This window comes from Molossus molossus, unplaced genomic scaffold, assembly GCF_014108415.1.
Source record: "Molossus molossus isolate mMolMol1 unplaced genomic scaffold, mMolMol1.p scaffold_m16_p_6, whole genome shotgun sequence".
NCBI classification, from domain to species: domain Eukaryota; kingdom Metazoa; phylum Chordata; class Mammalia; order Chiroptera; family Molossidae; genus Molossus; species Molossus molossus.
In genome coordinates this window covers 49928692-49941907 of record NW_023425399.1, presented here as the reverse complement: position 1 = coordinate 49941907, position 13216 = coordinate 49928692, and the positions used below count along the sequence as shown (strand labels likewise).

The 13216-nt window shown below is 40.0% G+C and overlaps 1 protein-coding gene across 1 annotated transcript; it reads right to left on the bottom strand.

Annotated features, from left to right (window-relative positions):
* Window positions 1-1984: 1984 nt before the first annotated feature.
* CST8 (cystatin 8) lies at window positions 1985-9725 on the bottom strand. The gene is made up of 3 exons (XM_036245930.1): window positions 9495-9725; window positions 6398-6511; window positions 1985-2068 (listed from the first exon to the last, which is right to left on the bottom strand). The coding sequence occupies exons 1-3, from the start codon at window positions 9723-9725 to the stop codon at window positions 1985-1987; spliced, it is 429 nt and encodes a 142-aa protein (XP_036101823.1).
* Between the last annotated feature and the right edge of the window lie 3491 nt (window positions 9726-13216).

Below are 13216 nucleotides of genomic sequence, written 5' to 3'. Positions count from 1 at the left end.
GTAACATCTCTTGGCTAAATCAGAGGAACCAGAGACAAAATTAATGACCTTTGAGTTTCATGGCCTCATCTGTCTGGGGCAGAAATAGTGAAATACCCACCACCTACCAGGTCCTGTGAAAGAAAACTTGGCTCAAGCACATTTGAAATACATTTGGTATGCCCTGGCCGGTTTGGCTCAACAGTTAGAGGTGGGCCTGTTGTCCAGAGAGACCTAGGTCCGGTTCCCACCAAAGGAATATACCTCAGTTGCAGTTTGTCCCCAGCCCTGGTTGTGTTGTATGGGTGGCAACCACTCGATTTGTCCCTTTCACGTTGATGTCTCTCTCTCTCCCCCTCCCACTCTATCTGAACAAAAAATGGAAAAATGTCCTCAGGTAAGGATAAAAAATAAAGAAAAGAAATACATTTGGCCTCCTGAATTGTACCCAACACCACATTTAAAACAATCACATTTATTTTTTTTAGTAATTTTTTTAGTAGATTAGTGTAGTTTAAATACATATCAAATTTACCATCTTAACCATTTTTAAATGTACAATTTGGTAGTATTAAGTATATTCACATTGTTGTGCAAGTAATCTTCAGAATGTTGTTATGTTGCAAAACTAAAACTCTGGACCCATTAGATAATTCTCCACTAGACACACTTTTTTTTTTTACAATAATCATGTTTATTAATATTTTGTCATGTGTGTTTTATATGCCTATCTCTAAAGATATATAGATATATTTTTTCAGAACCTTTTAAAAGTAAATTGTAGATATCAGGCCACTTAATCCTGGATACTTCAGTATACATCTTCTCAGAATAAGAACTTTTTTGCTTTTTAACCATAATACTTTCTATATAATCACATGTAGAAAATTTAACAATTAACTAGTATTATCTAATATGCAACCCATATTCAAAATGTATTAATTGTCCCAAAATATCTTATTGCTATTTGATTTTTAAACCAAAGTTCACTCAAGATTAGTGTAGTTTAATTTGGTTGTTACAATTCTTTAATCTTTTAATTTAAAACAGCTCTTTTACTTTTTTATTATTATTATTATTATTATTTAACCTCATCTGAGGACATTTTTCGATATTTTGTTCAGATAGAGTGGGAGAAAGAGAGAGAGAGAGAAACATCGACATGAAAGGGACACATCGAGTGTTTGCCAACTGCATGACCCAACCAGGGCCAGGGACAAACTGCAACCAAGGTACATGCCCTTAGCGGAAACCGAACCACAGGCCGACACTCTAACCATTGAGCTAAACCATCTAGGACTTTTTCCTGTTTTTAATGATTATTTTCTTCAAGAGAGTTTTATCTCCTACTGTCACGCATGTGTGCCTACCTTCTTCTCTCCATTCCCCTTTCCACATACATGCATGCACACACATATACCCACCCACAGACACATGTGAATAATGCAGCTCACTCTCAAGACTTTACTGCCTTCACCTCTCTCTATATATATCCACTATTGACATTTACATAAGAAAAAAGAAACACAAATTACTGCAATTCACAGATACTCCACAGGGGACAACTGCTTCTGCCAAGGGGTCTCTGAGCCCAGGTGATCCATTCACTCAGGGGAAAGGGCAGTGAAGGAGCCTCATGCCCCAAAGACTTCCAAAAGGAACACATTGAGTTAGCACCCACTGGGTTCACACCTCTGTAAAGGGTTTTTACCCAATCAAAAAGTGATTCCTCCTCAGACTTGCAGTAGGGGGCAGAATTAGACCTCACTCCATCCTTTGTACTCAGTGACAAAGTTATTCTTGCTGGTGGGCCATCAGGCTGGCTAAAGGCAAGGGGCCCCCCTGAAGCCAGGAAGGAGTAATTAGACATGCCCATCTTTTGTTACCACCTAATATGAAATTAGAAAACAAAATGGCAAGCAAAGAAGCATTCATGAGGAAAGCATGTTGCAAACGATTATTTTCAGAGAAAGGCAGAGGTGGGGGGGATGTACTCCAGAACACCCTAGGTATCTCCACACTGCATCTTCATCACGGTGAAATCACCATTCCAGGGGAGCGCTCCAACTAAAAAGTTGCACGTTACTTTCTGAAAAAGACCAGCACCACACAAAAAAAATCAGTAGTGTGCCAAGAGAAAGAGAAAAAAAAATTCTCCTGCTGCTAGATATCAGCTTAGAAATATACTGGATGATGGTCATTATCTATAAAGAAATGCTTCCAGGAATCTGCTAGCTGATTGCTGCAAACTTTTACAGTGATCAGCAAGTGCTGATGACTTCGGAGGAATCTCTGTTTCCATGCAATCATTAGCCAGCAAATACTAATGATCATTATATTTTGGTAGAAGCTCATATGTAAACTTCATTTTATTTTTAATCTTCTATAATATTGTTTACAATATAAATAAAAAAGTGCTATGTCAGATTAAACTAATGTATGTTGCATTAATAATTAAATAATGCCTTTTGTTCTAATAACAAATAAGTCAGGATAAGAGCAATTTAGAAGGTTCTAGGGCCTAACATAAGTTTTATTTCAAAGAGAACTTCTCTCCCTTTTAAAATACCTTTGAAATAAAATATTATATCTGTGTATAATAGATGGATAAATGAGTAGATATGAGACAGGTTAGTAAGTCAGCACAAGTGAGATATCTGAAAAAACTGGCAGAGCAATTTACAGCAGATACAGAAGGTCACCTCCCTAGAAATAGCATCTAGGCCTCAGTTGTATTTCAGCTCCAGACCCAGAAAAGCAGCAAAACCAGGTGGACAACACCAAGACCAGCTACAATGACTAATCACCCCCTGCCCTGACACTGACCAAAGTGAAGACCATGACCCTTAAGAAGCACACCTAGAAAACAGATGAATATTCTGTTGAAACCCTCTCCTGAGACTTCCCCTAAGATTTCCTGACTGCAAGAGAGAAATAAAAGCCTCAGGAAAAAGGACCCAGTGTGCTTTCTTTCCCAGCAGCATGGCCATAGGCATGCATCTTCTAAACTCTAAGGGTTCCCACAAGGCTTGGAACCAAGGCAACAATGGAAAATGGCAGTTCATCCCAGACAAACCTGGAGTCATGTTGTGAAACTTTTCCTGCACAAAGTCAAGAACCCATACACTACCAGCATGGCCCTAGGCAGACCAGCCCAGGGCCAGGTCCCCTTTTCAGTAACAAATAAAGGGCTGAATAGGTGGATGGATGAATAAATAGGTCAAGGGATGCATGAATGAGTACATAGATAAATGCATACATGAATAGCTATAGATAATTAGATAGATGGCAGGTGGGTAGATAAATACATAGATAATAGATAGATGATAGATAGATAGATAGATAGATAGATAGATAGATAGATAGATAGATGATAGATAGATAGTGACAGGCAGGTAGAAGTTCTGGAAAACAGTAAAAGGTATCTTAAATAATTGACTGGAAACATAGAGGTACTTTCAGGAGCCATGAGTCCAATGGAGTCAAAGAGAAGGAAAGTTGATCTGTGCTGAGTATTAGACACATGTAAAAGAGGACAATGAAGGCCTCTTTTCCCCACAGGCCCACAAAAAATACCAAATCAAGATAACTTTATAGGCAAATTACATCAGAACTAGGGAAACAAAAGCTCTCTTAGTTTTTAAACTGATTCAGAATTCAGAAAAAGATGGAAAGCCTCCATTCTTATTACAGCAGAGCAGACAAATCTGCTGAAACAATATTGTAAGCCAAGCTGCTGGTTCCAAAACCTATAGAAGCAGTATCACCAGCAAACTTAAAAAATGGCATTAAGACATTCTTACTACTTAAATGTTTGTCCGAGTAAATAGAACAAAAGTGCTTTAAAAAAATATTAGGGCCCTGGCTCGGAGACTCAGTTGGTTGGAGCATCATCCCGTACACCATAAAGGTTGTGGTTGGATTCCAGGTAAGGGTACATACTTAGGTTTCAGGTTTGATCCCAAGTTTAGTTGTGCATGGGAGGTAGCCAATCTGTGTTTCTCTCTCCTGTCCATGTTTCTCTCTCTGTCTCTCTCTCTCTAAAATCAATAAACATATTCTCCAGTGAGGATTAAAAACAAATTCTAGCAAGTTAAGCAATTACTGATAGCTAGAGGCTTCAGACTTTTACACCTCTAATGCAGTGCTTCTCAGACTTTCTCAGTGATATAAAATATATGTGGGTGTCTGTACCTTGAAATTTGATCCAGTAGGTTTAGGATGAGTAGATGGAATGGGTCTCCATGTGTAAATGTGTGTCCGTGTGTTCGTGTACTTCATCCTTTGAAGATTCTTAACATTAGGGAAGTTTGAGAGTACTTAACATATATAAAAGCAAAAGTCCTAAATAAAAAGTGGAATATTGAATCCCACTGCATTCTAGCAGATCAGTGCAGACACAATCCATCACACTCTTTCTTTCCAACCTATGGCCAGCAAAAGGGCTGCAACAAAGAAAGGTGGTAGGAAGGAGAAGCTGTCTGCCATCAATGTGGTGGTAGCTAAGAAAACACCATCAGTGTTTACAAGCACCTTGGTGGAGTAGCCTTCAAGAAGTGCACACCCTCCCCCACCCTAGCACTCAGAGAGCTGGAAATTTTCTGTCAAAGAGATAAAAATGTCAGATGTGCCCATCAACACCAGGGTCAGCAAAACTGTCAGAATCAAAGGAATAAGAAATATCCCACACCATATTCTATATGTAGTTATCCAGAAAATGTATCTACTTTGTTAGCTATGTACCTGTCACCATTTTCAAAAACCTACGGTCAGTCAATGAGGATGAGAACTAATAATCAAATAAAGTTTTAAAGCCACACACAAAAATAACAAGTGTACCATAGTCCAGACATGTAAGAATAACTCAATACTAGGGAACCTATTATTTTAGTTTATAACACTAATGGTTCAAAGAAGAAAAGTTATTCAGTATACTTGGTAGATGCTGAAAGAATAATTGATAGAAGAAAATATTCTTAATTTTTAAAATAACACTTCATAAAGTGGGAATTGAAGGAACTTCCAAATTTAGCATTTACATAATATTTAATACAGAATTTAAATACCGAAAGTATTACTATTAAAGTGGGAATAAGAATAATTGTTTGACATTATAACTCTTCAGCATTATTCCAAAGGCTTAGAAAGAAAGTTTTTAGTGTTGATAAATGCATGCTTAAAAACATGTACCTTAAAACTGAGATTGTCCATGAAAACCTTAGATAGTATAAGTGAGCTTTTTGAGAAGAAAAAAAACCTCCTTAATTATCTTTAATATTTTCTACAAACAGGTAAAAACAACTTTCAATATAACTCCAATAAGCCCAGTATAAAATATATATTTAAACTGACTATAATTCTACTAACAAAACTAACATAAAAGATCAGATGGCATTAAGACATGCTCATTGCTTAAATGTTTGTCCTGATGGGTATCTACTATTAACTAGAAACGATTGAACTTGTTCAGTTTGAGCACACAGAGATAGTTTCAGACATAATGGGAATGTACTTTGTTAGCAGGCCTTTGCAATTTCCTGTACTCAATGACAGAAGCAGCAGCATCACCTGGGAACTTGTCCAAGAATACACATTCTTAGATCCCATTCCAGACCAATGAATCAGAAACTCTGCAGGTAGAACACAGCCATCTGGGTTTATTAAGGTTGTCAGGTCATTCTGATGCCCACTCATGTGGAGAACCACTGGTATAAACAATGGGGCGAAAACACTCCTCTTAGGCAAAACTCAGGGGCTTTCATCAATATCAGACTAAACACTTAGATAAATCCAGTGCTCTCCTCACCTCTGAAATACAAAATAGAAGCCTGAGGCCAAAGGCCCTGGGCCAAGTCAGCCCTTTGGTGGGAGTCATTGGACCTTCATAGAAACTACGGCTGAGCTTAGCAAGAATCAACTCTAAGCCTGGGATGGGAACACCGTCTGGCCTAGTCACTACTTAATCTTCAGTACCCAGAATAGCACCTGGTGCAAGTAAGCTTAAATCAATAGATTAGTGATTAAACAAGTTTCCGTTTGTGTCTTCATGAGGATGAACAGTTAGACCAGTAACAGCCTAGTAGCTCATTCAGGTCCAAGAGAGTAGACTTTCAATAAATATGCATTGGCAAGTTTTGCTGTACCAACAGGCCAGAGCTGATGGAGCCCTTGAAATAACAGTGACTTTGACAGCTGTCCGAAGGATAAAGTGTGAGGAAAGACTCAGAGAGGTCCAACACATGCTGCTGCCCTACATTCTCCACTCTAAATGCCACAGGGTTGACCACTTTGGGGGCTAAACATTGAGAGTGAACCAAAAACTACTTGGATCTCAAAAAGAGAGTCTGAGTACCCCAAGTTATTCTGGCTTGGGCTCAGAGTAGCCAAAACCATCACAGCCAGTTGGTTTGTCACTTACTTTTTCCAGTTTGGAATTTTCTTGAATGACACAATTTTCATTATTGTTTGAAAGCTTTCTGCAATTGCTGCGGGCAAGTTCAACATCAATGAAGTATTCCAAATGATCTGTGACCTGTCAATCAGCAATTATAACAATTGTGCAATTTTATTCAAAAAGTTGTATTTTACTTTTAAAAAGTTTTGGCAAACACTAAAAAATTGCTCTCACTTTCATCCTATTTCTCTATCTGTTGTGGTCTTTCTCCAATCATGTCCACTGCTTGGATTTCTTTGCACACTGATACCAGTTATGCAGGCCTACCGGGAGCTGGATACTCAGGGAAAAGGTTCCTTCCCAGTGTGGGGCATTCTAGAAGGCAAGGCATTCTAATTTCATTTTTTGTTCCATGGTCAGTGAAGGGTTAAGGGGAGAGAAACTGAAGTCACCAGGACCATAAACTCCTCTGAGCCCAAGATGTTACATATTCATGTGGGCCAGATGGGAGGACAGACACTTCAGCCACATTGGACATCCTCCCTGGTTCTTTTTCTGTACAACACACCCCACAGGTTCTGTTATCTGATTAAATCCCCTGCCCCTTGAAGCTTTTCCACCCAAGGCCCCTCCCAACACTTCAGCAAACAGTCCTTAAGGAGCCATGCCAAAAGAGTGTTTAGCAAGGAGTGCAGCAATAGATTTGTAGCAAGGAATCAGCAATTACTGAATTCATAAATGAAAAACATCACAGCAGGAGATGAAAAGGAGTATCTGCAACTTGGTTCCAGCTTCCCTAGACGCCACTTTTTCTTTATTGCCATCTCCAAGCCTTGATAAATTTGTATTAAATTTTTACTGTGTTCCAAAGAATTAACAAGGGAGACTCAGGCCTTTCAGGGAGAAGCTGGTTAGACAACATCAAGAAGTGACCAACAGAGCTGCCCTTAGGTTTGGAAATTAAGTTTCTATTTAAAGAACCTCAAAAATAGCATGGAGGTGAACCTGATCATCAGCAGGACTTCCTATTAGTCTTAGTATATACTAACCTTCACCAGTGCTCACTCTCTGGCACACACTATTCCCAGGGCTTTGCACACAATAACCCAGTTAACACACACACCAAACCTTCCATGGTAAGTCTGTTGTTTCCATATTTTCTTTGTAAAAAAACTGAGGCACAGAGGCACTAAGTAACTATCCATCTAGCAATCAGACAACCCAGCGCTCAAACAAGGTGTCCTCGCATGAGAACTAGTATCCCAAACCACCATGCTCACTCCTCTCTTGTTTCTGCCCACTCTTCTTGTCCAGCCAGAGAAAGGCATAGGATTGCTATGTGGTGATTCCTGGGAATCATGAACCTGAACTGTTGGAAAGCTGGGAGCCATCCAGTTAGTTACATGGACACCTTTACTGAATCTGCATAACCTCTTTCTAAATATAAGTTAACTAGAAGGACAGTTTTAAAACCCAAATCGAATGAGATGGATTCTGAGAACTCTCAGAACTCATGTTTGTCTGTCTTTCTAGTGCTCATAAAATAAAGTAAAAGTCTTGCCTATGGCCTACAAGGACAGACATGGTGGTCCCTGTTTACTTCCTAGCCAGTCACACTGGCTCCTGAGACCAGGGTTGCACCTAGAGACCCTCATTTAACTGATGAGCGTGCAGTAGGACATTAAGCTTCTCAGGTGAGAAATGCTATTTAAAGAAGTCGTCCTCTGACACCAAGACCTTGTCTGTGTTCCATGCCACTGGAACAAACATCACAGCTCTCATTCCTGGTTTAGCAATTTTTTCTTTCTAACTCAATTGCTGGCTCCCTAAAGGCTGTGATCATTTCTATCCATCTCACAGCCCCATCTACAGTGGCTAGCATAGAAGTGGCTTGGGAGAAACTTGCTAAATATGTTTTCTACTTGGGTACCAAAAGAAAAAACAAACTGAAGAAGACTAGAGAAATTACAAGGCTTAGGATCCATTTCTTTATCTCAAAATGCCACAAAAATGTGCCTCCAGGTGGACTGTGGCACGTTCCCAATCAATAAAACTGCTGCACCATCAGTGTAACATTCTGTAAATATTGTGCTCATGGCTCTCATGTTCCCAAGAAATGGGCTCCTAAGTACCAACATGGTAAGTGGCCCAGCTCCTGCAAACAGAAACAGATTGGAAAGTATAAAAACTAAAATAAGCTCTGCCAACAATGACCTGTCATTTTCAATTTATTCTCGCAAGTTGCATGGTGCAAATACAAGCCTGAATTATAAGGCTGAATTTCAACACTGAGAGCCTTTTCTCAATCATGGCACCAAGGCCACATGTTGGAAACTCCAGGGAGCATCACCTACACTGGAATCCAAGTCAGCAACATTTCTTAGTGTTGGGCAAATTCATGGTCTTATGAGGACAGATGCATTTCTATAAACAGAAAATCATAATGTCTCCACTTCCATTAAAATGTTGGGTTAGTCCGGCTGGATTGGCTCAGTGGTTGAGCTTCGACCCATGCACCAAGAAGTCGCTGGTTGGATTCCCGGTCAGGACACATGCCAAGGTTGTGGGCCAAATCCCCAGTGGGGGGCATGCAGGAGATGGCCAATCAATGTTCTCTCTCATCAATGTTTCTATCTCCCTCTCCCTCTCACTTCCTCTCTCTTCTAAAATCAGTGAAGGAAAAAAAAAATGTTGGGTTAAAAGCATTAAAGAATATAGGAAGAGGCACTTTATCAGTCTATCTATTAGTATGCCATGTGTCTCTTTCAACTCCACACTCCATGTTATGTGGCTATGTTGAAATGCTGCCCGTGGCAGCATTATTGCCAAATATTCATGCTGCTCAATCTCCCAGTAACCTTAGCAAATACAAATAATTAGCATTTGGTTTGTAGTTTTGGATTTAAATAAGTTACTATGTAAAGTACTTAGAATGACAATCCAAGAATATATAGAAAATGCACTAATGTTATAGTAACGTGCAAATGTACATGTGCTTAAGCACTTACATATTTAAGATTTTCATTTATCAGTGTTTTTATCATAAGCCCAATCTTTCACACTGGCTTTTCCGTCTGTACCACCATATGTAAATATGCATAGTAAAAGAGAACACCTTTACCTGCAGCTGGACTCGCACTATCTTGACCACCTGCAAGATATACTTATCTTCACTCTCTTTGTTGTACTCTTGCATGGCAATCCACAGACACTGTTTCACGTTGAAATTCGAGGCATCAATAACTTTTAATTCCCTTAGAACCTTGACCTTATTCTTCTCTGGGTCTGTGCTGGCCATGAAGGTCACCAAAAGGGTAAGCAGGAGCAGGAAGGACCCACAGAGACTTGTCATGGTCCTTCCATCCAGGGGCACAGGTAAGCCTCTTTGTCCTCTCAGGGCTGGAGGTGTAGGCGAGGTATGGTGACCACTGCTGCTGCTACAGGTTCAAAGATTTTACCACAACAGCATCAGCCCAGTTTGATTCAAGACAGAGCCCTTAGGGTCACCCATAGGTCTACCCTTGTCCTCTAAGGAAATCCACCCACAATAACCCATGAGGAGTCTCTGCTCCCAGGCATCTGCCCCCTTATCCAGGGTGTGATCTGTGGTTTCAGGGAGAGCACTTAGCCCAGATGTGCCAGTACCTACCCCGTGTGTCTCACCACCTACTCTTGCTTGTGTGTTTCAGGCCTACAACATGAGACAGTTAAAGTGTTTTGCTGCCCTAAGAGTTCCTGGTCCAATCCTCAGTGGACTTTCCAACCTGCCCCACTGCCAGCTGCTCCTTCCTTCTTGTGGAGCCAGACTCTGACCCAGGTGCCAGCTCGTGGTTCTCCTGAATCTCCAGCACTCTCAGCTTGCACATGTATGCTGGTCTGAGGCCTCCCTCACTCCTGATCTTGGGTTTCTCTTCATTTCTGAGTCCATGCCCCTGAGGGAGGTCACACTTTGTGATGTAATCTAGCACTTGTGACCCTGCCTCAGGGAGGGCACCTCTAGCATGCCAGCCACTGACCTTCAGTCCAGGCAAACACCTCCTGTTTTTGCCCTCAGAGTGGCGGCCCCAAAAAGTCTGCTCACCTGTGCCATGACCCTAGCTTTCTAAATGTTGGGCCTCTGGAATACCTTTGGCCCAATAGCTCCTCTCCACTGTCCTGCCAGGGAGCAGGTAACACAGCCCACCCTATGGGGCACACACACTTTCTGGGCTCTCAGAAATTCTGTTTCTCTGAAAATCTCAAATTGGTGTCCAGCAAATTACTGGAAAGACAGATAGGTGGGCTTCAGTTCCAGGGTGCAAAAATTAATGAACTCTTGACCATGAGAAGGGGTAGTGTGTAGGAAACAACAGATAGGCATGAATCTGCTAGGCAGGCTATAGAAAAGTGAAGATTGTGAACATACCATATTGTGTTTAAGCTCTCTGCCTCTGGATGAATGTTTTGATGGTTTCTCATATTCAACTGTTACAAACAGTGCTGTAATGGATAATACTTTTTCGATATCTGTGCAAAATTATGCAAGTATTTTTGTGAAATCAAAAATTAAATGGAGAATTGATGTCAAAACTTTACATAAATTTAAATTTAGTATATATTGCCAAATTGAGAGTTACTTACTAGTAATGTATTTATAATTTTTAAATATTACTGCATATAAAAAGGATGTGAGAATTTTTGTTTTATTGTTTATTTGTTTTCTTTTTTTTTTTATAATATATATTTTACTTATATTGTTGACATTATTACAGATGCCCCTATTTTCCCCTTTTTGCTCCATCCATCCAAACCCTGCCCTTCCTTCCCTCTGACCCCCTACTACATTGTCATCTGTGTCCATAGGGTAAAATAATCTTCCAAACTTTGGGGTCTGATTTTGTATTTATTTTTTAACTTATCTTTATTGTTTAATGTATTACAGATTTCCCCCCTCTTTTTCCCCATTGACCCTCTTCTCCTTATTTCTGCCCCCCTCCTGCCTTCCCCATACTATTGTCTATCCATTGGTTATGTATATATGCATAAAAGTTCTTTGGTTTATCTCTTCTCAGCACCCCTCTGCCCTTTAAGGTTCATCAGTCTAACAACCAATTTGTACTTCTTACCTTCAATTTTTTTTGCCCATCCTCCTAGTCCCCCTCCCAATCTGGCAACCAACAAAGAGTTTTCTGTATCTATGGTCTGTTTCTGTTTTTCTTTTTTCATTTTGTTTGTGGATTCAATCATATAGATGTGTATTGCCATTTTGTTGTTCATATTTTTTATCTTCTTCTTCAAGAAGACCCTGCAAATTTTCATATAATGCTGGTTTGGTGGTGATAACTCCTTGAGGTTTGTTTTTTTTTGTTTTGTTTTGTTTTTTCCAGTTTCAGGGAAACTCTTTATATTGCCATCAATTCTAAGTGGTTGTAGGTTCTTGATTTTTATCACTTTGAATATTTCTTGCCACTCACTTCTAGCCTGAAAAGTTTCATTTGAGAAATCAACTGACAGTCTTATGGAAGTTCCCTTGTAGGTAGATAACTGCTTTTCTTTTGCTGCTTTTAAGATTCTCTTTTTGACTTTAATCTTTTGCATTTTGATGATGATGAGTCTTGGTGTGGGCCTCTTTGGGTTTATCTTGTTTGGGTCTCTTTGTGCTACCTGAACTTGTATGCCTGTTTCCTTCACCAAGGTAGGGAAGCTTTCTATCATTATTTTTGCAAATAGGTTTTCAGTGTCTTGCTCTCACTCTTCTCCTTCTGGCAACCCCATGATGCAAACGTTGGTCTGCTCAAAGTTGTCCCAGAGGCTCCTTATATTATCTTCCTTTTTTAAAAATTCTTTTTTCTTTTTGCTGTTCTAATTGTGTGGTTTTTACTTCCTTGCATTCCAAATTAATGGTTTGCTTCTTGGCTTCACCTAATCTACTATAAATTATTCTTTATTTCAGTTAGTGCTTCCTTCATTTCTATTTGTGCACTTTTCATTTCTAAGTGGTCCTTTTTTATGCTTTTGATGTCCTAAGTTCCTTGAGTATCCTTATAACCAGTGTTTTGAACTCTGTATCTACTAGATTACCTATCTCTATTTTTTTTAGTTATTTCGCTGGAGTTTTGTTCTGTTATTTTATTTGGGATATGTTTCTTTGTCTCCACATTGTGGCTGCATCCTTGTGTTTGTTTCTATGTGTTAGGTAGAGTTGCTATGTCTCCTATGCTTCCTAGGGTGGCCTATTATAGTAGGTGTCCTGTAAGGTACTGTGGCACAGTCTTCCTGATTACCCTAGCTGTGACCTTGAGGTGCACCCCTCCTGTGTACTGTCTACCCTTTTGTTGTGATTGAGTCTTGATTACTGTTGGCACATCAGTGGGAGAGATTTACTCAGGCTGATCAGCTGCAAGGACTGGCTTTGCCCACTGACCACTGATCTCTGACTACCTTGGAGGATCAGCTGTGCAGGGCCCACCACATAGAGCAAGACTTACTTGAGCAGGAGTCTGGCACCCACTGAGTCTACTTTTTGAATGTTTCACTTGTGGAGTTGGTTAGATGGTGGTGTTTTGACATGATCTGAAGTTGCCAACTGGGTGTGCTGGCTCTGGGGCAAGCTTAGCCACTGCCTGTGTTCTACTTGGGGCAACTAGTCATAAGATATAAATAAATCTACAGATGGCTGCTTTTTATGTTGGTCTTGGAGGTGCCCAGGAAAAGCCAAGCTGTTTTTTATTTTTTTTATTTTATTTTTTATCCTCACCCGAGGACATTTTTCCATTTTTTGTTCAGGTAGAGTGGGAGGGAGAGAGAGGAACAGAGAGAGAGAGAGAAACATCGATGTGAAAGGAACACATCGAGTGGCTGCCA

Excerpts from the sequence above, each read along its gene's own strand:
- CST8 (XM_036245930.1), bottom strand. The coding sequence starts at position 9,725 with ATGACAAGTCTCTGTGGGTCCTTCCTGCTCCTGCTTACCCTTTTGGTG. Across the intron at positions 6,512-9,494 it reads TAGTGCGAGTCCAGCTGCAG|GTCACAGATCATTTGGAATA; the intron begins GTAAAGGTGTTC and ends GCTGATTGACAG. Across the intron at positions 2,069-6,397 it reads AAAATTCCAAACTGGAAAAA|AAAGTAACGTGCAACTTTTT; the intron begins GTAAGTGACAAA and ends GGTCTTTTTCAG.